General features: G+C 48.8%; 1 protein-coding gene across 1 annotated transcript in view; it reads right to left on the bottom strand.

Annotated features, from left to right (window-relative positions):
• GCLM (glutamate-cysteine ligase modifier subunit) overlaps nt 1-27941 on the bottom strand; it is a 111948-nt gene that overhangs the window by 40981 nt on the left and 43026 nt on the right. The window contains exon 4 of the mRNA XM_085601482.1: nt 6467-6523. Coding sequence (XP_085457608.1) covers nt 6467-6523 — 57 coding nt within the window. The remainder of the gene's footprint in view (nt 1-6466; nt 6524-27941) is intronic.

Genomic DNA, 27941 nt, shown 5'->3' with positions numbered 1-27941 from the left:
CTGCTTGTTGAGGTAATACATCGTGGTTGTATTGTCCGTCTGTATCAGCAGCGAGTCGGTCTGGAAGGACGGAAGGAAGGCCTTCAGTGCCAGGAAGACAGATCTGAGTTCCAGGAAATTGATGTGGTACGTCGATTCCAAAGGCGACCACTTTCCTTGAATCTGCAAGTCCCCGGAATGCGCTCCCCAGCCCTGGAGAGACGCATCCGTCACAACACTCGTCGTGGGAATGTCCTTGTGGAAGGGAACCCCCTTGAGGAGGTTTTCCGCCGAACACCACCACTTCAGAGACTGAAGAGCATGTAGAGACAGTCCTATCTTGTCGTCCCAAGAGCCTGTCCTCTGATCCCACTGATCCTCCAAGCACTCCTGCAGTGGTCTCATGTGTAGCCGTGCGTGAGGCGTGAGGAAGATACAGGAGGCCATCGATCCCAGTAGAGAAGACACCTTCCTCACTGTCGATGGAGCAGTCCTGAGGGCCTGAGCCTTCCGAAGGAGTGATAAACGTCTCTCCTCCGAAGGAGACACGCTTGCAGACCGCGTATCGATGGAGGCTCCCAGGTACTGTATGCACTGGACCGGAGTCGGGACCGATTTGGACATGTTGACGTGTAACCCCAGCTTGTGCAAGAGAGCGCACGTCCACCCGAAGTGATCTTGCGCTTCCAAGAAGGATGACGCCTTGATCAGCCAATCGTCCATATACGGGTAGACAAACACCTTGTTCCTTCGCAGATGTGCCGCCACCACCGCCATGCACTTCGAGAAGATCCTGGGCGCAGACTTTAGCCCGAATGGCAGTACTGTGTATTGATAGTGATTGGCGCCGACTTGGAATCGCAGGAACTTCCTGTGCTTCCGTGCTATGGGCACATGGAAGTACGCATCCTGTAGATCTATGGCACAGAGCCAGTCTCCCCGTTGCAGCCGAGGGTAAATCTGATGCAACGATAGCATGCGAAACTTCTCTCTGCAAATCCATTTGTTTGCCTGTCGCAAATCCAGAATGGGCCTGAACTCGTTCTTGTCCTTCTTGCAAACGAGGAAGAACCGAGAGTACAGACCTCTTCCCCTTTGAGACAGAGGTACCTCTTCTACCACCTTTTTTCTCAACAAGATGTCTGCCTCCGCCTGGAGCTCTCTCAGCTGGAACTGAGAGCTGACCGGCGGAATCGCTGGAGGCGGGCTGATAAACCGAAGACTGTATCCATTGCAAACAATATTCAGCACCCACTTGTCCTGAGTAATTTTTCTCCACTCTGCCGGAAAAAGTTGAATGCTTCCCCCCACTGGAGTGGGTAACGGTTGAGGGGGGAAGTAGCCGCTCAGGGCCGAGACCCGGCCGGGCCCTTGGTAGTGGTAGCCGCCTGCTGGCCTCCTCTACCCCTCTGGCGTTTCTGGAAGGGCTTCCGGAACTGCTGCTGTTGGTGCTGCTGCTGTCCCGAACCCTGCCCACGCCCTCTGCCCGTAGACCCGAACCGCCTCTGGAACGGGCGCTTCTTCTTCTCGGCCTTCTCCACCCGACGGTCGTCAGGGTTTCCGCCTCCGCCTTCATGCGGGCCATCTCATCATCCGCATGTTTTCCAAACAGGGTTTCCCCCGAGAAGGGCAGGTTAGCCACTCTGCGCCTCTGGTTTGAGGGACGTCAGGCACAGCCACGAATGCCGCCTCTGGTGGACGCCATGACAGTAGGCGTGGGCGGCCAACAAGGAGACATCCGCCGCCGCGCCAATCACCTGATTCGAAACCAGCATGCCCTCGCGCACTGTTTCCAAGAAGTCCTCCTTCCTGTCCCGGGGCAGCAGGTCCGCATACTGCTGCAGGGACTCCCACAGGGCCCGGTCGTAACGCCCCAACAAAGCCCCTGCACTCGCCGCCTTCATGGTGGTGGCGGCAGTCCCACACACCTTCCTGCCCGCAGAATCCAGCCAGCGGCTTTCTTTGTCAGGCGGGACCGTCGATGAAGGAGCGGTCGCATGTTGTTTCCTCGCCGCCGTCACGATGACCGAATCCGGCTTCGGGTCCACCCTCAAAAAGGTAGGGTCCGACTCCGGGGCCCTATACTTTTTCATGAGCCTGGAGGGGGCGGCTTTCGTCACCGCGGGAGTGAGGAACAGCTCCAACGCGGGCTCCACCAGTCCTGGTACAAGAGGCAGTAGAGGGCGAGACAGATGTTTCTTAGGAAGTGTCTCGAATATCACGGACGTCGTGGGTGTTGGAACCGTCACCGTGATACCCAACTTTGCTGCCCCTCTCAACAGCACCTCTTGGAAAGAGACCAAATCGTCCACCGGAGACACCCTAGTCCCCGGCGAGTCCGACAGCGTCGGGGAAAAATCTCTGGTCGAGGACCACGTGTGCGACCTGGACCTGTGCCTCCTACGGCGTCGTCCTGAGTCCGACGATGACCGTCCATGGCTCCGTGATATTCTCCTCCTGAGAGAGCGGGAGCGCGACCTCTTCGGCTTCGGTCTGCCCGCAGGTCTAGCCGGTCCCGGCGACCACGGACGTCGCGGCTTCAGAGTCCCCTGTGGCGGACTCGGGTACCTCGGAAGGGAAACCGACCGCGGAGGAACCGCCGGCAGCCCCAACGGAGTGCGTGGTAACGACCGAGGTGGGGGCGGCGGAGGCAGTGGTGCTGGCTGCGGATGTGGAGGCGGTGGTGGCGGTGGAGGTGGCGGTGGCGGCGGAGGCGGAGTCGGAGGTGGTGGAGGAGGAGGCGGTGTTGTAGGCATCCGAGGAGGCGTATACACCACAGAGTACACCGATTCCGATGACTCTCTCTTCCTCGACGGCGATCTTCGCCTCGACGGCGACCTTCGCCTCGACGGCGATCTTCGTCTCGAGGCGCATCGCCTCGACGGCGATCTGCGCCTCGACGGCGATCTGCTTGACGTCGATCGTCTCGACGTCGAATCTCTCTTCGACGGCGACGTCGACCGTCTCCTCTTCACCGACGGCGAACGGCGATCTCCCCTCGACGGCGAGCGCCGACGCCGGGTCCGATCTCGACCGCTGGACGGCGACGTCGACGGCGTCGTCGCAGAAGATGCCGATGTGGTCGACGGCGGCCTGTTCAGGTCCCTCGACGTCGACCGTCGACGCCGCTTCTCCCCAGAGCCCTGGGGAGACGGCGAACAGATGGTAGTCATCCCCCTCGACGCCGCCGTCGACGCCCTCAACGTCGACGGGGATTGGGGACGCTTACTGGTCTTCCTGCCCCTGGGGAGCCCCCCAGATGCCTCAGTATGGGCCAAATCAGCCCCTCCAGACCCACCTGGTGCCTTCAGCCTTCTCTCCTCCAGGACTTGAAGCCTGATCTTCATTCTGTCCCTCAGGGTCCTGGCTGAGAACGAGTGGCAGATTTCACAGTCTTCAGGCACGTGGGACTGGGGAAGGCAACCTATACACACCTCGTGTGGATCTGTTTTAGCCTTTTTTCTACCACACTCCGGGCACTTGTCGAACAAGCCAGGCATGTTGACAGTACCAGCCACTAAGCACTTGAAAAAGTGACAAAAATTGACAAAAACTACAATTAACCCTTGAAAAGGGGAGAGCTCAATGCTCCAGGGTCCTGCTAGCAGGAGCCGGAAAAAAGAACTGAAAGTAAAAGGGACCTGCTGGGCATTCTGGGATACTGGGGAAAGTTCTGGAAATCTGGAAAGTTTTTTTAAAGGCACAGTATCCTGTTCTAAGCCACATAATGGCAGCCTATGGGGCTTGTCTGTCCACTCCTTCCTCTCTATCATTCCAGAGGCTTTTGCTGATAGAGGCAGGGTTTTGTCCTATGTGGAGAAAAGCTGGACAGGCAGTGCTGTTTGTGGAATTCTGGTTGACGTTCTGGACAGTGTAGCCTGTGGGTATAGGCTGCATTATCTGTCTTTAAATTAAATTCTCTCTTAAAGGTGTATGCAGGTCTGCATGATTTGTCACCTTTAGAGATTATTTTTTATTGCTCCGGGGTCCACGCACATGGGCGGGACTATTCACTAGATTATGACTATACACAGAGATCCCCTACTACAGAACTGTCCAGCCCAAACTGCCAAGCCATGTCTTCCCTGGACCAGAAACAAGCATCCAGTGCCACCATGACAACCGTAGCTATATCCCCATAGCATGTATGTGGCATGATACCTTAGGAATTATGAGGAAACACTGATGGGTGAATGGTAAACATTCATCTTCTGGTGCAAGGCAGTGAGCCCAAGGCATAATGCTAAACATGATTTTTTTTTACTGTTAATAGGGTTCTATGCACAAAAGGGAGTCTCAATGTGAGTGAATGTACATTTTGAACACTTTGTACTATAGCCACACAAATGGCGGTTTGAAAGAATAGGGTTTAAAAATATCTTAGACTGGACCTCAACAAAGTACTTCTTCAAAAGGAAATACGTGAAAGCACCTTACTCATAGCCTCATGATTAGTATAAGAAAGTATTGCCCCCACTTTCCCACTGGAAGTTATGATGAAGAAAAAAAAAAGGTCCTTAGCAGAATGTGTCCCATTTGCAGTAGTCGAAGTGCTAACAAGTCATCTGTGACAACAATGACTACCATTAAAAAAAATTCTTAGGGCAGAAAGGCAAAGGGATACAGCGATGGTGGAGGGAAGAGTGCCCCCGATGGTGGTAACATGGTAAGCCAACATGGATTGCTGCATCGTGTGCAGAAGAACATACATATAAGGTGCGGGGTCGCCCAAATCGTTTTTTTTATTTTTTATGGGGCTTACGGAAATGCTTTGAGGAAGATGCGTCATGAAGTCTGGTTTGTGGACACTCACCATCACAATATGCCAGGTGGAGGTGGATAAGCTGGTGGTAATATCAACGTTTGTGTGGGGATACCACTGGGGATGGTGAAGACGGGGCTGGAACCCTGGAGGATATGATCCATCATGTAGTCGTATTTAATTCTACTTATGATTGACGGAAATGTAAACAGTCTGATAGGGGGTTGTATTTGTTCAGTCATTTTCATGTTGCAAAAACTTAAAATAGATCTTTAAAAGAAAAGGAAAGGCAAAGGCACATAAAGAGTGACAAGTTTGGGAGAGAAGTGGAGTTTAAGAGCACAGCTATGATTGACAACTTAGGAAGTACCATTTCATGCCATGAAGTATATGATGGACATGTTGAGTGACTGTGTGTATAGTCATCTAGCATTCGTAGACAGGGAGGATAAGAAGTATATTACTAAGTAACTTTGGAGCAGACCTTGTCTGTGCATGAAGTCATGATATGATGGCACATATTAGTGAGATCAAGTTGAGGAGCACAGTAGCACTCGTTAGGCATCAATCAAACAGTATTTGTATAGCGTGGCTTATCACCCCTGATGGGATAGAGGCGCTGAGGATCTGGGACCTTAGTTGAAAAGCCAAGTCTTGAACCCCTTTGTGAAGTCGGCGAGCGAAGCAGAGGTTCGAAGGTGGAGGGAAAGGTCGTTCCAGGACTTGGCAGCGCGGTAGGAGAAGGAACGACCTCTGCTGCAGATGTGGGGAATGCGTGCAAGGGCGAGGGAGATGGAGCAATGGTTCCTGGTGGGAAGGTGGAATGTCAGACGGTGGTTGATGTAGGTGGGTTCGATGATGTGGAGGGTTTTGTAGGCCCGAGTCATCAGCTTGAAGTGGAGAGATCTGAGGTGGGGGGGTTTTGCTGGTACGTTTCAGTTCGGAGATGAAGGGTAGTAGGCAGACCCACTGTGTTAGTCCTATGAGGAAGGAGGGGATCCACTCAAGGGCGTTACCCTGGATGCCGATGTGGCGGAGTACGGCGATGAGGATGTGGTGGGAAACTGTGTTGACGGCTGCAGAGAGGTCGAGGAGAATCATGGCTTCAATCTCACTTCGGCCTAGAAGGCATCTAATGTCGTCGGTTGCGGTGATCATGGCGGGTAAACAGCGTTTACCACGTATGCGTAACAACGCATGCCATAACGCAGTTGTTACAACGACCGCGTTGTTATTTCGCATACCGTTACAACGACTTGCGTTGGGGTGGCAGAAGGTGTGGATTTAAAATCCAACACCTTCCCTAGTGTCCGCACAGACTGGAGTTGGAATAGTAAATTATACTATTCCAACATCCAGCGCCCCCTAATGCAAGTCGTTGTTACGACTTGCGTTGTAACGGTATGCGAAATAACGCAGTCGTTGTAACAACCGCCTTGTTATGGCATGCGCTGTAAACGCATGCAAAAAAAGATCACATATTCATCATGGCGATCTCACTGCTGTGGTTGGAAAGGAAGCTTAGGTGGTAGAGTTGAACTCAAATTCAGAGACTCTAGTACAACAGCAATTCAGAAGAAGGCTCAGTCGCCATGAGCAAAATTAGGAACACATCTCACAGGTGGTGTTTTCCAGGTCTACAAAGTGCAAAATGTGAGTGGACAATATTGTATAACATTACAGGGTTCACCAAATAATTTTTAATCAATGGAGATTTCAACTTACCCAAATCAACTGCGTCACGTATAGATGAAAATTCTGATCCCGCAATGAACAGCTTTGCTGCAAACACAAAAAACAGGACTTTGAATCATTTTTGCATAAACCACATAAATCACAAACAACAGTGGACAGGGGTGTGGAATTCCTAAGTCCTAATGCACAGGAAAAATTGTATGTGGTCAGGTGTAACTTGCCTTTCTTTTTTTTTCTTTTTTCTGTCCACGGGGCGAAATAAGCCCAAACCCCTGCAGCAATAGCCCTTTGGTCTGTCAATTTACACTGCCACCATATGGTTGAGGGAACGGTGACTGTCTGATGTGGAGGCAAGATATGCATCCCTATGTATAAGATGTTGAAAATGGTATATATTGTTCATTAATGGAACCCCTTTACTATTAGAAAATACACTGTACTGTAAACCGAACATGCATTACTAATGTTGGTTCCAATATAGAATGTGTAAACATGTTGCAAAATGTAACAGTTTGTGGCTATTTATCAATCCTCTTTTATTATATGCAGTACAAAGGAATCAACCCCACTTTAATTAGGCCCGACAGAATTGAGGAAGAACAGTGACAGAAGAAGCTCAGAAAAGCAGTTAGCATGGCCAAGTCTGCCTCATTGACACTGAACTAACTCCGTTTTAAAGAAAACATAAGCCAGTGAGCCTGGATTAAACCAGAGGTAGCCACTCCTTACAACAAAAAGTCAGGCAAGGTTCTTTCCCTACCAGCAAAGTGAGATAGGACAATAGTCAATGATGATCTTCAAGACTGTTACCTTGGGTGTAGGGACTCCATTTAAAATGTAATGCTCTTTTGCACCAAGTCGATGTGAGCTCACAGAAAATGTTTTTTACACATTATTTAAAACCTTCTGTTAATAGTCCTGTCAAACACTCATGCTTTGGTTTGGAACGGATGTATCTTTAATGTTCTTTTTTCTTAAACTTTTTTTATTGAGTTACCATGGTACATGCATAGAAGAACGACTTACAACGGTCACCCATGTCAAACACGTGACTGATGGAGTGAATTACATTGAAACATGGTCATAAAGGCGAAGGAGCAATAAATAAATCAATGACAGAACAATCGCCATCTTTAATGTGCTTTGCCGTAGCTGCTTATACAGTGTCTGCTTAGCTTGTCCAAAGGAGGGGCACCTAGGGACAACATATAATCAGATCATAAAGATTGTGCTCTTGAAATTGGCAATATTACAAGCTGGGGGTCAATTACTGTATTCTATAAATACACAAACTTAGCCATCAATAGGAGAGGCTTTTAGGTGTAGTGTATGGGAGTTGTTTTTAGGATTGCTTTAATAACATTTATATAGAGCACAAGGAATTATTTTATGCTTGGAATCAAATTGTGTTGTGGTAATAGAAGTATTTTCTAATGTTATTTAAAATTTGCATGGTATAAGCTGATAATAAAATGTTGCTAGGAGCAAGAATGGCTGTTTGCTTTAAAAATAAAATGTACCCGTAAAATATTTGCAACTTGAAAATTACTGTCACAAACAGTTTTGCTAACCTAGAGGGCAAATTTTAAGGACAACATAAAATACAATTCTCAAACGCACCATTTAGTTAAACTTATTTGATGTATGCCAATACTTAAAAAAAATTAAAAAATTACGGAGAAGCAGACTCAAGCCATTATGGGCAACTTGGAAAAAAAAAAAAAAATGTTGAATTAGTTGCCCCTTTCTTAAAGAAAATCACAAAAGTACATCCAAGTGTCCATGAAGTGTTACTACTTTCTGGAATCCACAAAAATTTACAGAAGTATGCCTAGAAATCTGCAACAGTTGTAGGTTTTCCAGACACACTCCAATCAAACCTTAGTGAATTCCATTTCTGCATGAAGAAACATACAACCATGTATTTGCTCATTTGAAAATCTGCTGAGGAAGTGCAATTTCCGGTGTTAAAATTGTTTCTTAGGTCGAGCCTAGCGGCAGCACGCATGTACTGCTCGCTCTGCGAGGCATGCAGTAGTTTAGTATGCTGTGTAAGCCTTGCCTTCTCTATGCCCATATTTTTGATTGACTGGTGTCATTGTCCTTCATAAACGCTGGCTTCCGATTCATTATGAGGCTGGTTAGTCCCTCCTTGTAACCGCCCTGTCTCCATTTGTGTGCACCCATAACGATTGGATCTTTTACTTGGCTCCGTACACGGTCAGTTTTATCTAGGGGGTGAGCACAATTTTGTTTATGGCCACTTATGGGGACAATGGCGGCTATTTTTAAAAACCAATTTGTATCCTGAGCGCGGTGTCCACTTTAGGGACACCGCGCTGAGCTTATTTATTTATTTAAATTTAATACTGTGCGCGGCGTCCACTTCTGGGACACCGTGCTCTGTTCAAATAGTTTTTTTTTTTAAACTTGTATAGTGAGCGCGGTACCCGCTTCAGGGACACCGCACACAGAGTTAAAGTTAAAAAAAACAACAACAAAAAGAAGCGCGGTGTCCTTGATGCGGCGCCGCGCTCAGTGTTGCACTTAAGGTATTGGCATTGTAAATGACAATGCCTTTTATTTACGTTTAAAAAAAACACAAAATAATAGGCATTGCCATTTACAATGCAAACAACAAGGAGCTGCAGAGAGAAAAACAGACCACAAGTCGCCCTCCTCTCAATCAATAATCCTACACAATAGACTGGGTCTACGAAGGTATCACCACCATGTATCAGAATAAGCTGCGGTACAGATACCTATATCTTTTGGTATTTTAAACGCCCCTCCTTTCTTAACTTGAGGTAGTCACCAACAGCTTTTCACCTTCAATTTTAAAAAAACCTACAGAGTTTTTTTTACTAATGGCAATCCCCACTTATAATTCTCTTAGCAAAAGTACAAGAAGAGAATATGAAGTCCCAACTCAAATACACCAAGTGTTTTGAATTTTGAAACAAATTTTTGAAAAAAATGTGAAAAGACAAGATGACACCTCACGTGCGCACCACGTGAGGGCGACCGCGGAAATGTTCTCGTTTCTACACGGTTGAGATCCAACTGCCGGCGCGCTGTGCCGTCTTCTGACCGCTAGAGGGCCCACGCACTAATTGTCTCACGTGCAGCACATCTTGACCCCCCCCCCCCCCCCCCCACACTCCCTCCCACCCCCCCAACTGCCCCCTCTCCCGGCACGCATCAGTTTCCCTGTCAGAGTGTAGTGAAGCATGTCCGGCTGCAGCGAACACAGGGGAAGAGTTATTGCGGACTTGTCACTCGCATAGGAGTTGACTTTCTGGGCAGTTTGCCAAATTGCTAATGTGCACCATTTTTAAGCGAGCCTCCGACTGGAGAAAGAACATACGCAAGGGTAAAGCTAGCCTTGTCTGAGGCATTTAGTGGGACATTCCCAGGCTCTGATTTCCCATTAAAGAATGGGGTGCACTTCCCAGTGGGCTAATATCCTTATTTTTCAGAGGTTGATTATTATTCAGGGTTCTAGGCCTGCCATGTTGACCCAGTACTCAGTGTGCCTCTCATGGAAGACTGAGGACTATATGGAGGAGGAGGCGGACATTGCCTACCTCCCAATCGATGACCATTTTTGCGAAGTGATGGACAACTGGTAACCCTCCTGGAGAAGAAAATCATGGCTCTTCAGGCGCACTGCCAGAAACCCCTCAATCAGAGGGAAGACGCTGCTGGGGGCAGGCACTGATGCATTCCATTTTGGGGCCCATTCAGTGAGAGGTGCTATGGCCTCAAAGGCTTTCTCTTTGGGAGCGAGACTGCAAGATATTCTCAACTCTGCTGACTGGTCATCTGACTCCACTTTTAAACAGTTTTATTTTAAAACAATGTTCTCTCTGACAAATATAGTGGTAGATCAGCCTTGAACTAGCTTAATCCTCGCTTCCGGGTCCTTCCATGGAATGAAAAATGTCCTCACTATCGTAACAGAAAGTTTCAAAATCTTTTAAGGACACAGAGGCGAGGATTTAACCCACCCTGGACATCTTATATCTGGAAGTCCGCTCCTGACAGGGGTGCAATGCTATCTATGATTGTGATATCTTATACCATGTACAGATGCATGCCATTGATGATTGTAATGTCTTATGCCTTATGGAGTATTCTTTTGGTGTGTAGACTTAACATGATGAGTTATGTTTCTCTGCTGTACCATGTTGGTTGATTATGAATCAATTTGTTATGGGATGACAGACTATTTGTATTTTTTCTTTGTTCCTCCCTAGGAACGGAATCCAATAAATAGGAGTAGAGCCAGCGGATGAAGGCTGTGTTCGAAGGAAGAAAGAGCGAGAAAGATTATACATGCAGTAACTCTCCGATTCGATGAACTGTTTTCTGTTTCTTTTCCCAGTGTCTCAAGGGAAATGTAGTTTAAGAAGCAGTTTCTTTGGAAATGCTACTGGTGAAATAAAGTGAAGAAAGAAAAGCCTTACCGTCGCCTCCATGTCCTTAATAGAATTGAAAATTTCCGTAACGATAGCTAGGAAATATTTCATTAGAATTCATGCTTATGTCATATGAAAGTTCATCCAGGTCTTGACAAGTTTAGTTTGGAAATAATAGTTCAACTCACAGACATGTTTGCAAAACTATAATCTAGACTAAGCCATCAATATGGAAGCATTTATGTATTAAAACGCATCAAAATACCCATATTAGACCCGATTACGAGTCTCCTTGGAGGATGCTGGTATATTCATCGTACCGGATAAAACCAGACACAGCAGCATTAGGAGGTCATCAGGTGCAATAAATAGCATCTAATACGAGTGTTGCCATAAAAATGTGGCACAACATCAGAGTATTAAGGATACTTTGAACTGTAGATTCCTCACTGTTCTATTATCCCCAGGCACCAGACTGGATCTTGAAACTCACAGTAATGCTCATTGACACACCAGTAGGTGGCACAGTGCAGCTCCGCAATGACTTCCAACCATGCAGAAGTAACCAACGGAGACCAATACATGAGCCACCGCTGCGTGCGGACATCAGTTCCTTTTTTTTGCACCTTCAGACAGGGATCTGGAGATCTGCTCCTTTCTTTTCTACATTTGTTGAATAGACTTTCTTCTAAAATTTCAACCAGTGTGTAAAAGAATATGTCTCTCTCAAAACTACAGGATTTAAACCATTCCAGGACTACCCCAAACAAATGTCTGTGATAGACTCGCACAAAGTATGCCTTTGGTGTTTGACCTCTGGCACGACTCCATGTCGTGTGAAGAATATACCCTCTTGAATCAGAAGGTGATCTGAGAGCGTGAAATGACGCTATACGTCAACAAATACCAGAAGAAACCACGCAAGTCTCACTCAAATTTGAGAGCATACCCTTGTTCCTGCTACAGAGGTCCTTCCCACAATAGGTCGTCATCGCGATTAAAGTCTTTGGGTAAATCCAAGTCAAAGAGGAAACACAAGAAAGCCAAGTGGGACTCCTCCCCATCCAGCCATTCTCTATACCCAGAGAAGTCGTAAGGGTGTCTAAGTGCCACTCTGTCTTGCTCCTGATCCAGCAACGAGCCAATTCCACAATTGGTCCTGAGGTAATCTGAGTTTCCTAGGTCATTGACAGTGCAACAACAAACTGATGCCTTTAGAGAGGATGTAATCCACATTTTTGGCACTCTTCCGGTTCCCTCTGGCCCACCTTTGGGCCCATGGATCTGAAGGGGGTCAATTGAGTTATTGCTGGTGGATCGATCCTCGTCTTAATTCGGTGAAGACTTAGCCTCAACTTCAAAGCTGGCCAGACGCTTTCAGCAGAGGACCCTATAACAATACTGTTGTCAGAATGCAAGCCAAACTAGTCTTGGCCTTGACAGAGGTAGAGTCCTTAATCCACTTTAATGCACCTGTTCCCCTTAAAATCAGAGTCAGACAGAACACTGCCTCTGAAATGGAGCAGTTCTCTGGCACTCCCATCAGCCTTTTGGCTCAGACTTTGATCAGTGTCAGCCAGCCATCGGAGAGGACAGTGGAGATGATTGGGATGACTGGCCCTCATTGTGATGACGACAATCTCTACATGGACATTCATGAGGCCACGGGTCTGGATACTTCCCCTGACACAGGATTGATTTCCCCAAACCCTTCCCACCAAAGGAGGAAAGTGCTTCTTTTGCTGCGCTGATTAGATCGGTAGCTACGGTTTTGGACCTATTACTCTCTTCTGTGGAGTTGAAAACAAATGTACTAACAGAGATGTTACAGCCTGGGCAGGCTTCTTCTAGGCCTTTGCTACCATTCAAGTAGGCCCTTATTGATATATTGATGAGTACTTGACCAAAGCTTTGTTCTAGCCCTCCAGTGAACAGAACAGTTGCCAGACACCATAGTACAAAAATAAAAATTGATGGACAGAATGCAGAACAAGGTCATACATTCACCCCAGTACTGAGATCTGGGCCTAAAACCATGGTTTTCTGCTCCCCATGCTATTCTAATTTGAAAAACAATGGATTAAGGCCCAGATCGCTGTACAAGGGTGAATGTTTGACGTTGCGCAGCATTCTGTCCATCAATTGTTCTTTTTGCATCTGTCACCCGAGTGGTACGGGTATGCCCAGACGTGGGTCCCGTGCTCTCCATGCCACTAGAGTCAAGTTAGCCCGGCTGATGAGGGGTGATGCCCCGAAACCGGTCCCAGGATGCTGGTTTCCAGTCAATGGAGGACCTGGCATGGCAGTTCGGCTGGACTGTTGCCGTGGGGAACAGCATCAAGACTGATTTGCATATTGCTGGGTCTGAACTGGAATGGGGAGCACTAAAACGATGGCTTTAGGCCCAGATCTCTGTACTGGGATGAATGTTTGATATTGTGCAGCATTCTGTCCATCCTGTTCTTTTTGCATTAGACACCATAGTACGGCACCAGGCAACCATAGGGGAGAGGAGTTGGCCTAACGGCTAGGGTGGTGGACCTTGAATCTGGGGAACCGGGTTCGAGTCTCAGCAAGGACACGCGACATCCTGTGATTCTGGACAGATCACTTAATCTTCTCGTGCCTAACAAAAATGAATGTGTCCTCATGTAACGCAACTGGTGCTATGTAAAGCGCTCCGATACCGGGTCAAGTTCGCTCTATATAAAACTCTTTTTAAAAAAAAAAACATGATTTTGGACTCAACATCAACTCCAGAGTCTGGTGATTTAAGCTTCCACCTAGCAAGGCAAGCCCCAATGTGTTACCCATGACACCAACCCCCACCCCCCCTCCCCCCCACCCCAGACAGAGAATCAAAGAGACTTGAGGAATTTGGGAAACTTAGTCTTGAGGTCAGTCAATGCCAGTTGCCTACTTGGTGTACATACGCATGCCCTCTGGGACATGGTTGGCTCAACTCATTGAGGATGGTGAAGATGCAGCCAAGTGCATCATTAGGTCTTGCCTGGATACAACAGATTGTTTGGGTCAGGCAGTCAGAACCAGTGGGGTGCTCAATTACCATGCTTGGATCAGGTTTGTGGGCTTCTCTGGGTATGCCCAGCCACACCGAATAGATCTGCCATGTGAAGGGTCTCACCTGTTAGGCGAGAAAGCAGATTCAGCCCTGGAGTGCTCTAATGACAGCTGAGACACACAGCACATTCCTTAGGCCTTTCAGTGCCTGCCAGGCATTTTACCTCATCAGGTTCATCCCTTTTAGAGGGTTGGAGTACATGCAGTATAAATCCCTCCCTCAACCCAGCAGCAGGCGCTGCAGTACTTCTAAGTTGAGGATGGGGTTTGAGCAGATACCGTTCAGGACATCAGGGACAGCGATCACCCCAGTCCAACAAACCTGTAGCATCTGCCTCCAAGCTACTTTAGCTTGCCCTAAGTGGAACAGGACTACCCTGTAGGAGGCCTGATCCAACTCTTTCTCCAAGGGGGGTAAAGAATGACGTTTGACAGATGGGCCCTCCAAATTATGCCATTACATTCTTTTCTGACCTGTCGAACATTTCACCCACATCAGAAAGCTTCCAGAGGAGCACCTGGTAATTTTGTAACAGTAGGTGCAGGCTCTGTTGTCCAGATGGGCCATAGAGAGGATACCGGCCTCGGAAAAAAGGATTGGTTATTACTCCCGCGATTTCCTTGTGCTGTAGAAGAACAGACGCCTTTGTCCTATTTTAGATTTCCACTCTTTGAATGTCTTCCTGCAGCAGGACTGATTGAAGACGCTCAAACTGGCCCAGCTTCTGTTTTCTCTGGATCCAGGCAACTGGATGGCAGCCCTGGACCTGCAGGGTGTGTATTTTCTCATAGCAGTCCTGCAGTGCTACAGAGATCACCTACAGTTCAAGGTAGGCTAGCAGCATTTTCAATTCTGCCTCACCAGTGCCCCTCCGGTGTTCCCAAAAGTGAAGCCAGTGGTCGTTGCACACCCTCTTTGCAGAATGGAGATACCAGTTTTCCCCTACCTCGACCACTGGCTGTTGATGGCGGGCTACCACATTTAATCGTGGACCACCTCCAGAGAACAGTAAAACTCCTGACATCGTTGGCGTTTACAAATGACTTGCCAAAGTTACACATGACTGCTTCGACGAGGCTCCCTTTCATTGAAGCCACTGTAAATACAGTCAGTTCAGGGTCTCCACACTGACAACAAATCCAGGGCATTTGAGCTAGAATCTCAATCAAGCGGGGGAATCATGGACTTTTTAAATAATTAATTATTATTTATTTAGGTCCAGCATACATGCCCAAGAGACAGTAAAACAGAATTGGTATGCAGTTCCTAGTGGTGTCGCAGGGTATGATTAAAAAACAAGAGGTGCCAAGGTGTAGGTCAGGGGGCAAGCAGGAGAAGGATACACTCCTTATGGAAAAGAGACCCTCACACACCCGACAAGCGGATGTCTTGCTTCATCATCGGGTCTTGCTCCTTATCGGGTCGGCGGTGCAATACCCAATCAGGCACCCAGATGGGGCCTTCTTAGTGGAAATCTTTTTTCCAATGCCGATGGGTGAAGTGCGTGTGAGGTTCCTTATAATAACTAGTGTAGGTGCAAGTGGTGTGTAGGGTGGGTGAAATAAAACAGAAGTAGGTGATCCACTCAAAACTATTTTAATGAAACGTGGTCACTACCCTGATTAAAACCAAAGTGAAACGCACATTCTCACCTTTAAGTCTATGAGTTTATGTGCTAAAAAGGTCAACATGTTTCTTGCCTGTTTATTTATTAATTGGCAATTCTTCAGGACCAGGATGTTAGCTACCTACACTTTTTTGGTGGTGGTCACAACCTCAGGGAGGTATCAGTGGTGACCACACGTACAGCACCCTAAAAATGTGTGGTACCAGTGATTTTATATCACAACCTGCAAAGTAAAATAAGTAAAAATTAAAATATTAAAAAACAACACAGCGAGGGCAATGCGAAGTATCAGGATTGCTCTACACAGTAATATCATATTGATAACGTGTTTGGGATAAGAGTCAGCCGTGACATCCATCGACTGTGTGTGGTGGTGTCAAGGAGACACGTTTAACAAACAGCAGTGAGAAAGAACGTGGATAGACCCAATGTAGGGAAAGATCACTGCTCAGGTGCAGTGCAAAGTAACTCACCCTCATTAGGCTGTAGTAACGTCGAGACCAGTGTGGGAGAGGACTATATTATAGTGTCCTGGAAAGTAAAATAAAAATGAGACAAATGGAACAAGATCCAAAAGAAACTGAACCATAAGGCCGAGTAAAGCCCAACGGGTCAGCGATAGGTTAACCTCAGTTATGGTGGTTCAAGGATGGGTGAGCCGGCAGATAGTGATCAACAAGTAAAAAGGCCAGTGGGGGAATATATTCACATCACCGTCATTAACGCCAGCTTCCTACTAAATTTGGATCGGTGTACTGAGAAGATGACCCCATAGCCAGACCACCTGTTCATACCAACCAAGTAGGTCTCTTAATGCACTCAAAAGGGCTCGCATACGCAGTCTCATTTGTTGGAACCTGGAATGTAGCGCGCCACCCATGGTGTCCCCAGCCCCTGAATCAATCTCAGAGGACCGTAATGATTGCCTGGGAGTGCACACCCCATTCGGATCCCCGAATGGAGGCGCTACTGCCTAGAGCGATCGCGTAGACCTCCAGGCGTGTCGCATCTCAAGCATCAAAGCCCGCCAGTACGGGGGCAGTAGATACAGCGTTGCAATACTCACATTTGAGCTAGGATGTCAATATTTCAGCCTCAGTCCTAGGTCTCAGTGAGGGTGGCTCTGAAGCTTCTTCGCCTCTTGGCCTACTTCATTCTGTTCATTAACTATGCCAGGTGGCATATATGGGCTCGACAGTGGAGCCTAAAGTCTCAGTGGGCCAAGCACCAAGGTAACCTGTCAGATTCCATCCAGGTTTCAGAAGAGACAGCAACAAATCTGCAGTGGTGGAAGCTCAACTACAATCGGACCAACAACAGACCCCTCTTCCTTCCCACACCTGAGCTAAAGGGGGTGACGGATGCATCGCTGCTGGGCTGGGGATGTCCCCTGTACCGCTTTGTTCGCCATAAGTTGTCAGGGTATGCTCAGACGTGAGTCCCTTGCTCACTTTGCCACTGGATTCAAGCAAGCCTGGCTGAAGACGGCTGAAATGCCAGAAACCGGTCCTAGGAAGCTTGTTTCCGGTCCAGGGAAGGCATGGCTTGGCAGTTCAGGCTGGACTGTTCCCATGAGGCACAGGGTCAGACTGATTTGCATATGGCCATGTCTGAACTGGGGTGGCAGAGTGGGCTAAAGAACGGTGATGGATCAAACCCAGATCGGTTGACTGGGTGTGAGTGTTTGATTGGTTCTGATGCTCCGTCCATCACCACCCCCTTTTGTACCGCCCTGGGAGAGGTGGACATCAGAGGACGCTGGTTTCTGGCGGCATTCCAACCCCACATAAGCCTGTTGAAGTTGCTGGCTATTCACCTGACGCTGTCAGTCTATCAAATGGAGGATAGTACAGATCCTCACGGACAATACCATCACCATGTGGCAATGCAAAAACCATGGGGGTATGGGGTCTTCGGTTTTGTGTCGAGAGGCTGTTCAACTCTGGAGTTGGCTGAGATATTTGATCATTTTCTTGGTCATGAACTATCTGGTAGGATTTTTCAAAACTAGGGCAGACAAGCTTGGCTGATGGATCACCAATAGCAGTTTCACCCAAAAATGGCACAAGTATCTTGCAACAATGGGGAGATCTCTGGTTGGATTTTTTCACCACAGCTGAGAACACACATTGTTAAACTTTTTGTGATCTGGAGTTTCCAGAAGACGGTCTGGATGGGAGATGCAATCCAGCAAGAGGGGAGCACAAGACTCCTGTACCCCTTTCCTCCGCTACCTTTCCTGACCTGTGTTCCGAAGAAATCCAGAACAACTGGGCCAAAGTCGTCCTAATAGCTCAGGATGAGGACATGCGAGTGTGGTATTTAAAACGTCTGGAAATGTGCATCTGTCCCCAATAAAGTTTCAGCTTCAGGAGGATTTTCTGTTGCAGGGCAGGGTTCTGCACCCATGTCTGCACATTGTCCACGTCCATGCATGGAGACTGAGCAGCAGGAACGGACTGTAGGATGTTATCCATGCTGCATGGTGCCCCTCTACAACGTCTATTTACATTGGGCACTGGGACAAATTTGGGCCTGGTTTATTGTCTGGAACACAGACCCAGTACAAGCTGAAGTGTCAGATGTCTTGTTTGTTTTCTCTTTAGCCCAGCAAGGTCTTGCAGTGGACCCCATTAAAGGTTATTTGTCTGCCTTTTTGTGTTTGCAGGACCAGTCCTCCTTGTTTAAGAATCACCTGTTGCAATGTTTAACACATGTTTCTCCTAAAACACTTTGTTATGCCACATTTGGGATCTCTATTTGGTCCAGACTCTTCTCAGGTCCACTCCCTTCGAGCCAGGCCACAGCTACTCACGGAGTCTGCTGATGCTTAAGAATGTATTCCTTGTCAAAATGACTTCAGCTTGTCTTGTGGAGTAAGCTTCATGATCTCTTGGTGCAGCCACCCTACACCACCTTTTTTCCCCCCAGGTAAACTGGTGTTGAGAACCAGAGCAGCCTCTTTCCTCCAACCCTCATCTTCACTTGAGGAAATCCATCACCCTCCCACTGTTCTTTGCTCGCCTCCCCTTGAAAAGAGGTGAAGAGACTCCATTGGCTGGACCCCAAAACAGCCTTTACACAGTTTGTCCCAAAGACCATTGGGCGGATAATCAGTTTTACGTGGGGTTCTCTGTGGCAAATAAAAGTAAAGCAGTGCAGAAAAGGATTTTGTCAAGGTGGATAGCCCTCTGCATCAAGATCAGCTATGCATTAGCCAAGAAGCAGCCTCCAGAAAGATGGAGGGCTCATTCCAGCAGGGCCAATGTTAATACCACTGTGTTGGTATGCAGAGTGGCTGTTCGACATTTGTTTGCCTGTGACATGTGCTTCCATACACATTCACGAAGCACTACTGCCTTAACAACGAGGACTGACAGAATGGGCATTTTGTCAGTTCAGTCCTGCTAGGTTTTTTGGTTTGAGCCCATTCCATAGACCCTCCACTCTAGGAAGTATTTTCTTTGTTATCTATTCCAAAGGTTTGCAAATCTGTAGATAGAAGTATCCACCAAAAAAACAAGTTACTTACCTTTGGTAACGCTCTTTCTGGTGAATACTCTAACTCTAGATTCCTCACACCTGCCTCCCCGTTCTGTGGAGTGGTCACTATTTTGATTTTTAAAAAGGTTGCAAACTAGAGGTCAAGAAAGAAACTGATGTAACCATGTGGAGCTACACGGTGCCACCTAATATTGCGTGGGAGCACTGCTATGTGAAGGTTTTCACTATAAAAATTAACCCAAGTAAAAATTGAAGTGAGCAGCCTTTGCTGTGAAACTAGTAATTCTGATATGCAGTAACAGAAGTTACTGCTCATACTGAAATTTATTAGGACACTCGTAAACACAGCCTAAATTGTTAATCCTGTTTAAAGTTGGAATGATTAATACCAAGTGGGGTGGTTTTGAAACTCCTGTTTCAGTTTTACTTCAGAAAAGGGCTTAACTCCCCTTCCAGGATGGGAAAGGGAAGAGATCATCTCAAACTTGTTTGAGGTTTCGGAGATGAAGTTTCACCATGGGGGAAATGTTCTCTCTGTGGAGAAAAGAAAAACAAAACGTGGATTTGCACATCGGGCTGCTTTTACAGTTTGTAGTTGTCAACATATGTACAATTACACATTGGGGGGGAAAATGGCAAGTTGAAAAATTATCACATGACATTCCCAGTCGTATGCCTGGAAAACTGCACCTAGCGCAGCTCTCCAGGTAAACTACTGGAAATAGTTGTGAACTGTAATAAAGTGTAAAAGTATATTGAAACTAAAAAGGGTTAATCTCTGCATGTGTTTTTAATACTTTTTGTGAATAGGGTCTTCAGAGTTCAGTTACTACTTTTCTAATCTTCAAAATGTCTTATTTTCACTGAAGGCTGGTATCCAAGAAACAATTTAAAGAACCCGAAGTGATATAGCACTATAATAGTTCTTCATGGCTGCTAGACACTAACGTTTAGTCAGATGTGCTTCTTCTCCTGGACTACCCTTCATTCATTAGGCAAATATTTTATTAAACTTTCAATCACCCTTTTATTAAACAACAGAACAAAGGTGATATACGCCCTTTTACACGTAAACTTAAATCCATGACCATCAACCCTGTGCTCCCTAGCAGGCCATGCACCCCTCCCCCACTCAAACTCCATATTACTTCTGTAAGAAGCTCTTCTTCCAATCCCTTCCTCCCCCATCCTTTCTTTGCTGCTACCTTATTGCTCTGCTTCCCATGCTGCCACTCGCCCTGCAGTTCAGCCATCACCAACCCACTCTGCTAGTTGTCAATATAGCTGTTATTCCCAACTCCCACCACCTTCTCTCTGCCGCCTTACCCCTTCACTTTATAGAGTCCTTATGTTGTGCACGTCAGTGCCCACTCCATAGTCCTCACTGCAATCTATCAGCTCTAGCACTGCAAAGTGCTACTTTTGTTCGCGTTTCGCTTGATATATTTATTTATTTATAAAGTTTTATACAGCACGAACAAGATCCCTAAGGATATCAGAGCGCTTTACAAAGGATGGAAGGCAGGACATAAAACAAAATAACGACATCAAGTAAGAACACACTACAAGAATAATAGCATAATTCCCTGACAGATGAATCAAGGAGAGTATTACAATAAACAGGTATAAAGCAGGCTACGAGCGGGGGCACATGATGAGGAAAAGAAGAGCATAGATCCAATATCAACATCAAGTAGGAATACTGTTAGACCTGTCAGCCCTTTGGGTGGTCCCTCCTCATCATTATTTATTTTGTCCCACTTTTGCCTCAAACCCTGTTAGTATTTTTCCTTTTTGGGAACCACCAGACTTTTTCGTATTGATGCAGATTCAGGGAGCCATTTTATCTACCCCTGGAACTTCTGTCTGAGGGCCTGGAGCACAAAATGGTGGCCACCTGTGACATCATCAGAACCCACTGGAACCTACTAGAACCTTCTGCAACATTCTGGAACCCTGTGACAGTTGGAGGCGGTTTAGAATGTTGAGAAGCTAAAAGCCAGAGTTGACAGTTGGAGCTGGCAGTTGGCACCTGACTGGTGAAGAGAGAGCAGCAGAAACCTGAAGGAGGAAGGAGTGAGGCAGCAGGGGTGGAAACTTGTGCCTGGAGTGGGGTCCATAAACCCACCCTTGATACTAGTCCCTACTGACTGAGCCCAGCCTGGAGCCCTGTGTGGGAGAAAACAAGAAAAACCATCTTAAGGACCTGGACAGCAGGAACAGGCCTTAAAAGCAAAGAACAGCAAGTACCTGACCTGTTTATTGGTTTCCCTGGAGTCCGACGTCGAGAAGCCTGGAGACCTGGAGCCCGAGGTGGAGAAGCGGCGCTGACTGGAAAGCAGACGTCGTACCCGGAGCCGCCAGAGGTCGAGAGAGGGCGCCGACGGAGGTCGTAGAGAGTACCAGAGGTCGAGGAGGAAGTCACCTGAGGTCGAGTGTGCGGCGTCGACGGGGGAGTGAAGTCCGCCCTCCGGAGTCGCCGGAGACCGAGGTGAAGCGTGCCGGAGGTCGGGAGTGGAGATCGCACTCTGGAGTCGCCGGAACCTGAAGAGAATCGTGCCGGAGGTCGGGAGTGGAGGTCGCACTACGGAGTCGCCGGAACCCGAGGAGAGGAGCACCGGAGGTCGGGAGTGGAGATCGCACTCCGGAGCCGACGGAAGTCGACATCGAGCCAAGGCCGGCCGACGTCATCGAACCGGAGCCGCCCGAAGTCGACAATCGAGCTAAGACTGCCCGACGTCATCGAACCGGCGTCGTCAAGAACTGTCATCGAGCCGAGGCCGCCGACATCGAACCGGAACCGCCTACCGGCGTCGTCAAGAACTGTCACCGAGCCGAGGCCGCCGACATCGAACCGGAACCGCCTCACGGCATCGACACGACTCCAGCGGCGTCGGAGCTTCATAAAAAGGGCAGTAAGTGGAATAGAGGGCGCCTAAGGCCCTGTGGAGCTCTAAGAGACCATCCCAAGGGATAAAGAGGTGTTAGAACCAGCCTGGAAGTGCCAGGGGTGGACTGAGACTGATACAGTTACCTGTGTGAGGGGTTGTATAGTTTGGGAGAGCCAGATTCCTAGATTACCCTTGATCTACCTCAGTTTTTAGCCTCAGCCTTACCCAAGCTAGGGGAGACATCCTCAGGCCATCCACCTAACCACAAGCTGTGACTGGGCCAAATCAGCCCAAAGTATTTTAAATGTGATCTGATTTTACCAATGTCATTGTTGGCTGATATTATTTATTGAGGGTACTGTATTTATTGTATTTATCTAAGTTATTCCAGTAATGTATTTATTGTCCTGAGCTAACTTATTCCTGCACAGTATTTATTCCCTCACAGTATTTATTTGTCCTGATCCTATTTATTGCACCTGTAAAGTGTTATTATTTATTTGACCTGCACTTTCTAAGGAGAAGCTTGTGTACTGTGATTGTATTATTATTTATTTAATCAGTAACTAAGAGAAAAGAAGATAAACACAGAGATATTTTCATAATTTTTTTAGGTGTAGTGTCGTTTTTGGAACGGATGCACGCATGGTTATTGTATGGGTATTGCGTATGCTTAACACGGTGCCTTCCTTACCGCTCGAGCCAAGCTACCACAGCGTGTCTGGGAGAACACCACCACCACCCTTCCGGTGTGGGAGTGGGTTTTTCTAACATGATTGGTGTTCAGCGGCGGGATTGAGCTGTGCCTACGCATACTCGACAATAACTGTGGGTAGTCCATAGGCCTACACCTGGAGTTTTCTCAAAGCGGCCTTCCTAATTGTGAGTTTTTGTTTTTCCAAATTTACTCTGGTGGTGGGAGGAGGTATTATTAAAGGTACCCCCCTGCATTGCTTCTGTAAAAACCTGTCTTCTGTTCTGAGTGGGCAAAATGGATTTTGTCTTAGAAAATGTGGAAAGTTATACTGTGGCCCAACTCAGAGAGTTCTGTCAGAGAGAGGGGGTGTACTGTCCCCCAGGTGCCAAGAAGGCTGAACTCCAGACCAGCTTGAGGGCTTGGGGGGAGGCACGACGAGAGAGTAAGGCTGAGCAGGAAGACAGGGATGGAGAGCCTGACAGCGAGGGGGCTGGGATGTACCAACCTGAGGTGGGGAACCTAGTAGCGGGGCCCAGAACCATTTCCAGGAAGGGCAGCACTGTCTCTAGCGGTGGCTTATCTGAAGTGGAGTTAACAGACCGGAGGGAGAAAAGACAGCTCACATGGGACTTAGCAAGGCTGGAGAAAGAGAAGGAGGAACAGAGGATGGCTCATGAGCTAAGGCTGAAAGAGATAGATCTTCAGATCCTAAGAGTCGGGGCACACACTGTTCCTAATGGTGGCAGCAAAGACCAAGAAATCACCAGGGAACCCAAACCCTACCTGCCAAAGGACATAGTAGCTAGCTATGGGGCGGGTGACGATATCGCCAAGTGGCTAGCGGCCTATGAGGTCTCGTTAAGGGCCCATGGGGTTCCGGAGAAGTATTGGGGAGGGGGATTGTACAAGTACATGCCTCCAGCTGGTAGGGATGCATTATTGGCCCTACAGGAGGATGAGCAGACCCACTACCCCACCATGAAACTGGCGCTCAAAAGAAAGTTTGGACTAACACCCGAAAAGTACAGACAGAAGTTCCGGGGTAGTCACAAACTGGGCACACAGAATTGGGTGGACTTCCTGGACTATGCAAAGAAGGCACTAGAGGGTTGGATACAGGGCAGTGAAGTGAGGAACTACGAGGGGTTGTTTGATTTAGTACTGAAGGAACACCTGCTTGAAAAATGTTTCCCTGAACTGCGTCAACACCTGGTGGATAGCAAGCTGACCAATCCCCGGAAGCTTGCTGAGGAGGCGGACATTTGGGCTAGTACCCGGGTGTCCACAAGGGGGACTGGAGGGGATACTCAAAAGGCCGGACAGGGCGCCCCCCAGAAGAAAGAGGGAGGGGAAAAGAAGAAGGAGTTCTCCAAAGGCCCCCAAAATAATTTCCAAGGAAAGGGAACAGGATTCACCCCTAGGGCTAACCCACCCAGAAACCCTAATCCTGGCCAGAGTCAGCAGCCAAGGGTTGTCCATTGCTACGAGTGCGGTGGCGTTGGACACTATAAGGGAGATGCGAAGTGCCCGAAACGACCACCCCCTCCCATTGGAGGAAAGACCCCCGGAGTAGCTAGTGCAGTGCTCGGGGAGGAGATGCCCTTAACTAAGGGAAGGGAGTGGGCGGGTGTCACTTTAGTGTCCCTGGGAGAACGGGAGATGGTTCCTAAGATCCAGGTGCCCGCAAATACCGTAAAGTATGGGCAGTGGGTCACCATCAACGGCCAAAGAGGGGAGGCTCTGAGAGACACAGGAGCCAGTATGACTATGGTACGTAGCCAACTGGTGTCTCCAGAGCAGGTAATTCCCGATGTACTCCACCCAGCCGCGATGGCTGACGGCAGAACCGGCCACTATCCGGTGGCCGAGGTTCCCTTTGAATGGGAGGGGGTTGCAGGTTCACTTCGAGTTGCCGTGAGCCCTGCCGTGCCAGTTGATTGTCTGCTGGGGAATGACATGGAGCACAATGCTTGGAAGGAGGTGGAATACCGGACTCATGCTGAGATGCTGGGTACACCTGACTGGGCCTGTGTGAGCACCAGGTCCGCGACTACCCGGAGAGGATGTTCGTTCAGGCTGGAGCCTGGAACAAAGGCCCAGCCAGCTGCCAGTCAAGGGAAGAACCGAGGACAGGAGGAGCCTGCCTCGGCGTCCACACCCCGTAGGACGGATAGGCCACCGGAGGTGGTGGACCAGGAGTCTGCGGTGGGGGATGTTACCAAACTGGAGGACCTACCCATCCCGGCCGAGTGGCACGTGGAGGGAGGCCCGTCCAGGGAGGAATTCTGCCAGGGCCAGAGGGAGTGCCCTACCCTTGAGGGGCTGAGGCGTCAGGCCGAAGCCCAGGCAGCAGGGAACGTTGAAGGGAACTACAGTGTTTACTGGGAGGATGGCCTCCTCTACAGTGAACCCAAGGCACCCCTACATGGATCGTCACGAGCCTTGGTAGTCCCTCAACGTTATCGAGCCTTCCTTCTGGAGTTGGCTCACGAGATCCCATTGGCAGGACACCTGGGGCAAGACAAGACCTTCGCCCGTCTTGTCCCACACTTTTATTGGCCTCAGATGAAAGTGTCGTCCGATACCTACTGCCGGACATGTGTGTCTTGCCAAGCCAGTGGGAAAACAGGGGTGAAGCTGAAAGCTCCCCTGGAACCACTTCCTGTCGTTAGCACCCCCTTTGAAAGGGTGGGCATCGACATTGTGGGTCCGTTAGATCCGCCAACGTCAGCTGGTCACAGGTTTATCCTGGTCCTGGTGGATCATGCCACACGGTACCCAGAGGCAATACCTCTGAGGACCATAACAGCACCTGTTGTGGCTAGGGCCCTGATGGGAATCTTTACCGGAGTGGGTTTTCCCAAAGAAGTTGTGTCCGATAGGGGGACCAACTTCATGTCAGCGTACATGCGGGCCATGTGGAAGGAGTGTGGAGTGACCTACCGGTTCACAACTCCTTACCACCCCCAGACCAATGGTCTGGTGGAGAGGTTTAACAAAACCTTGAAAGGCATGATCAGAAGTCTGCCTGAAAGCCTGCGGAGGAAATGGGACGTCCTCCTACCCTGTCTACTCTTTTCCTACAGGGAAGTGCCACAGAAGGGAGTGGGCTTCAGCCCCTTCGAGCTTCTGTATGGGCACCCTGTACGTGGACCTCTCAACCTGGTGAGAGACGGATGGGAAAGAACTCCAAGAAAGCTTCCCCAGGACTGGTGTATGTTCAGGGAGAAGACTGTGTATGTGGCCCGTGGTAAACCCGGGGCATGGGGTAGAATTTGGGGGCAATGGAACGCATATCGTGGGGGTATCTGTGCTCCCCCCCTTGTGGACACCGATATTGCCTCGTCCCCCTGACCCTTGATAGTTCCTTGCAACTTGTGGTAATAATCGAATATAGATGTTCCTCTCACGTTACCCCCCCCCGATCTTTCAGTACTCCTTCCTCTTGATAGCTAATTGAAGGTCCGAAGTGGAGTCCCCCGGATGTAGCCTGACCCACGTTTTTTTTTGCCCTTATGCCTCGCCTTTTGTTTTTTAGTTGTTATTTATGTTAAACTTATGTCTCCTGCCTCCTTCGAACCATCCGGAGCCATTTACGGGGCTGGGCCCCAGGAGTCGCCTACTGCCTTAACTAATGTACGATCCTTTCTGAATCTAGCGGCCGGCCCTGGTGGTTGTAGGCCCATGCTTGTAACTGACTTATTGTTCAATAAAAAATTAAAAAAAAAAAAAAAAAAAAAAAAAGAAAGCTTCCCCAGGATGTGGTGAGCTACATGCTGGCCTTCCGGAGCCAAATGGCTAAGTTGTGGAAGCAAGCTTCTGACAACTTGGAAGCCAGCCAAGCAGTAATGAAGGTGTGGTATGACCACAACGCTCACCCGGTGGAGTTGGAGCCTGGCCAGAAGGTGTGGGTGATCGAACCGGGAGAGCTTAGCGCCCTCCAGGATCGCTGGTCAGGACCCTTTGAGGTATTGGAGAAGAAGGGTAAGGCTACCTATTTGGTGGATCTTAAGACCCCTCGTCAGCCCCTACGGGTGCTGCACGCCAACCGCCTCAAACCCCACCACGAGAGACCCGAAGTCATCTTGATGATGGTGACTGACGGAGGAGAGGACGTGGAAAGCGAGCCTCTCCCCGATTTGTTTGCGTCTCAAGAGAAGGATGGGTCGGTGGAGGGAGTGATTCTCTCCCCATCTCTAACTCCTGAACAGCAGGAGGACTGCCCCCAGGTCCTGGGGCAGTACTCTTCGTTGTTCTCCCTTGTCCCGGGTAGGACTCACCTGTGCGTCCATGACGTGGACACAGGAGACAGCCCACCTGTGAAGTCCAAGATCTACCGGATGTCAGACAAGGTGAAGGCCAGCATTCACGGTGAAGTCACTAAGATGCTGGAGCTAGGAGTGATCGAACCTTCTAGCAGCCCCTGGTCCAGTCCGGTGGTACTAGTACCAAAAGCTGCACCACCGGGTGCCCAACCGGAACTGAGGTTCTGTGTGGACTACCGGGGACTGAATTCAGTAACCAAAACTGATGCTCATCCGATCCCTAGGGCGGATGAATTGATTGACCGGCTGGGAGCTGCCCAATATCTAAGTACCTTTGACCTTACTTCTGGGTACTGGCAGATCTCTTTGACTGATGGAGCAAGGGAAAGGTCAGCCTTCTCCACGCCCAATGGCCACTACCAGTTCTGTGTGATGCCCTTTGGGCTCAAGAACGCACCTGCCACGTTTCAGCGCCTGGTAAACCAGATCTTCACCGGAATGGAGAGTTTCTCTGCTGCTTATCTGGATGACATAGCCGTCTTCAGTAACAGCTGGGAGGATCACTTGCGTCACCTGCAAGCTGTTCTCCAGGCCCTGAGACAAGCTGGATTGACGATCAAGGCCAGCAAGTGCCAGATCGGGCAGGGGTCGGTAGTGTACCTTGGACACTTGGTGGGTAGGGGAGCGGTGCAACCCCTCCAGGCGAAGATCGAGGCCATCATGGCCTGGGAACCCCCCAAGACACAGACTGAGGTCCGAGCTTTTCTGGGCCTCACGGGATATTACCGCCGCTTCGTGAAGGGGTACGGTACCATTGTAGCCCCCCCTCACGGAGATCACGTCCAAGAAACAACCTCGACGGGTAGTCTGGACGGAGGCTTGTCAGCAGGCCTTTGTGAGACTGAAGAAAGCCATGTGCGAGGCCCCGGTCTTAAGGGCCCCAGACTTTTCCAAGGAGTTCATTGTCCAGACGGATGCATCAGAACATGGCATTGGGGCAGTGTTATAGCAACTCAAT

Source organism: Triturus cristatus, chromosome 4_2 (assembly GCF_964204655.1).
Source record: "Triturus cristatus chromosome 4_2, aTriCri1.1, whole genome shotgun sequence".
NCBI lineage: Eukaryota > Metazoa > Chordata > Amphibia > Caudata > Salamandridae > Triturus > Triturus cristatus.
This window is presented reverse-complemented; position numbering and strand designations above follow the sequence as displayed.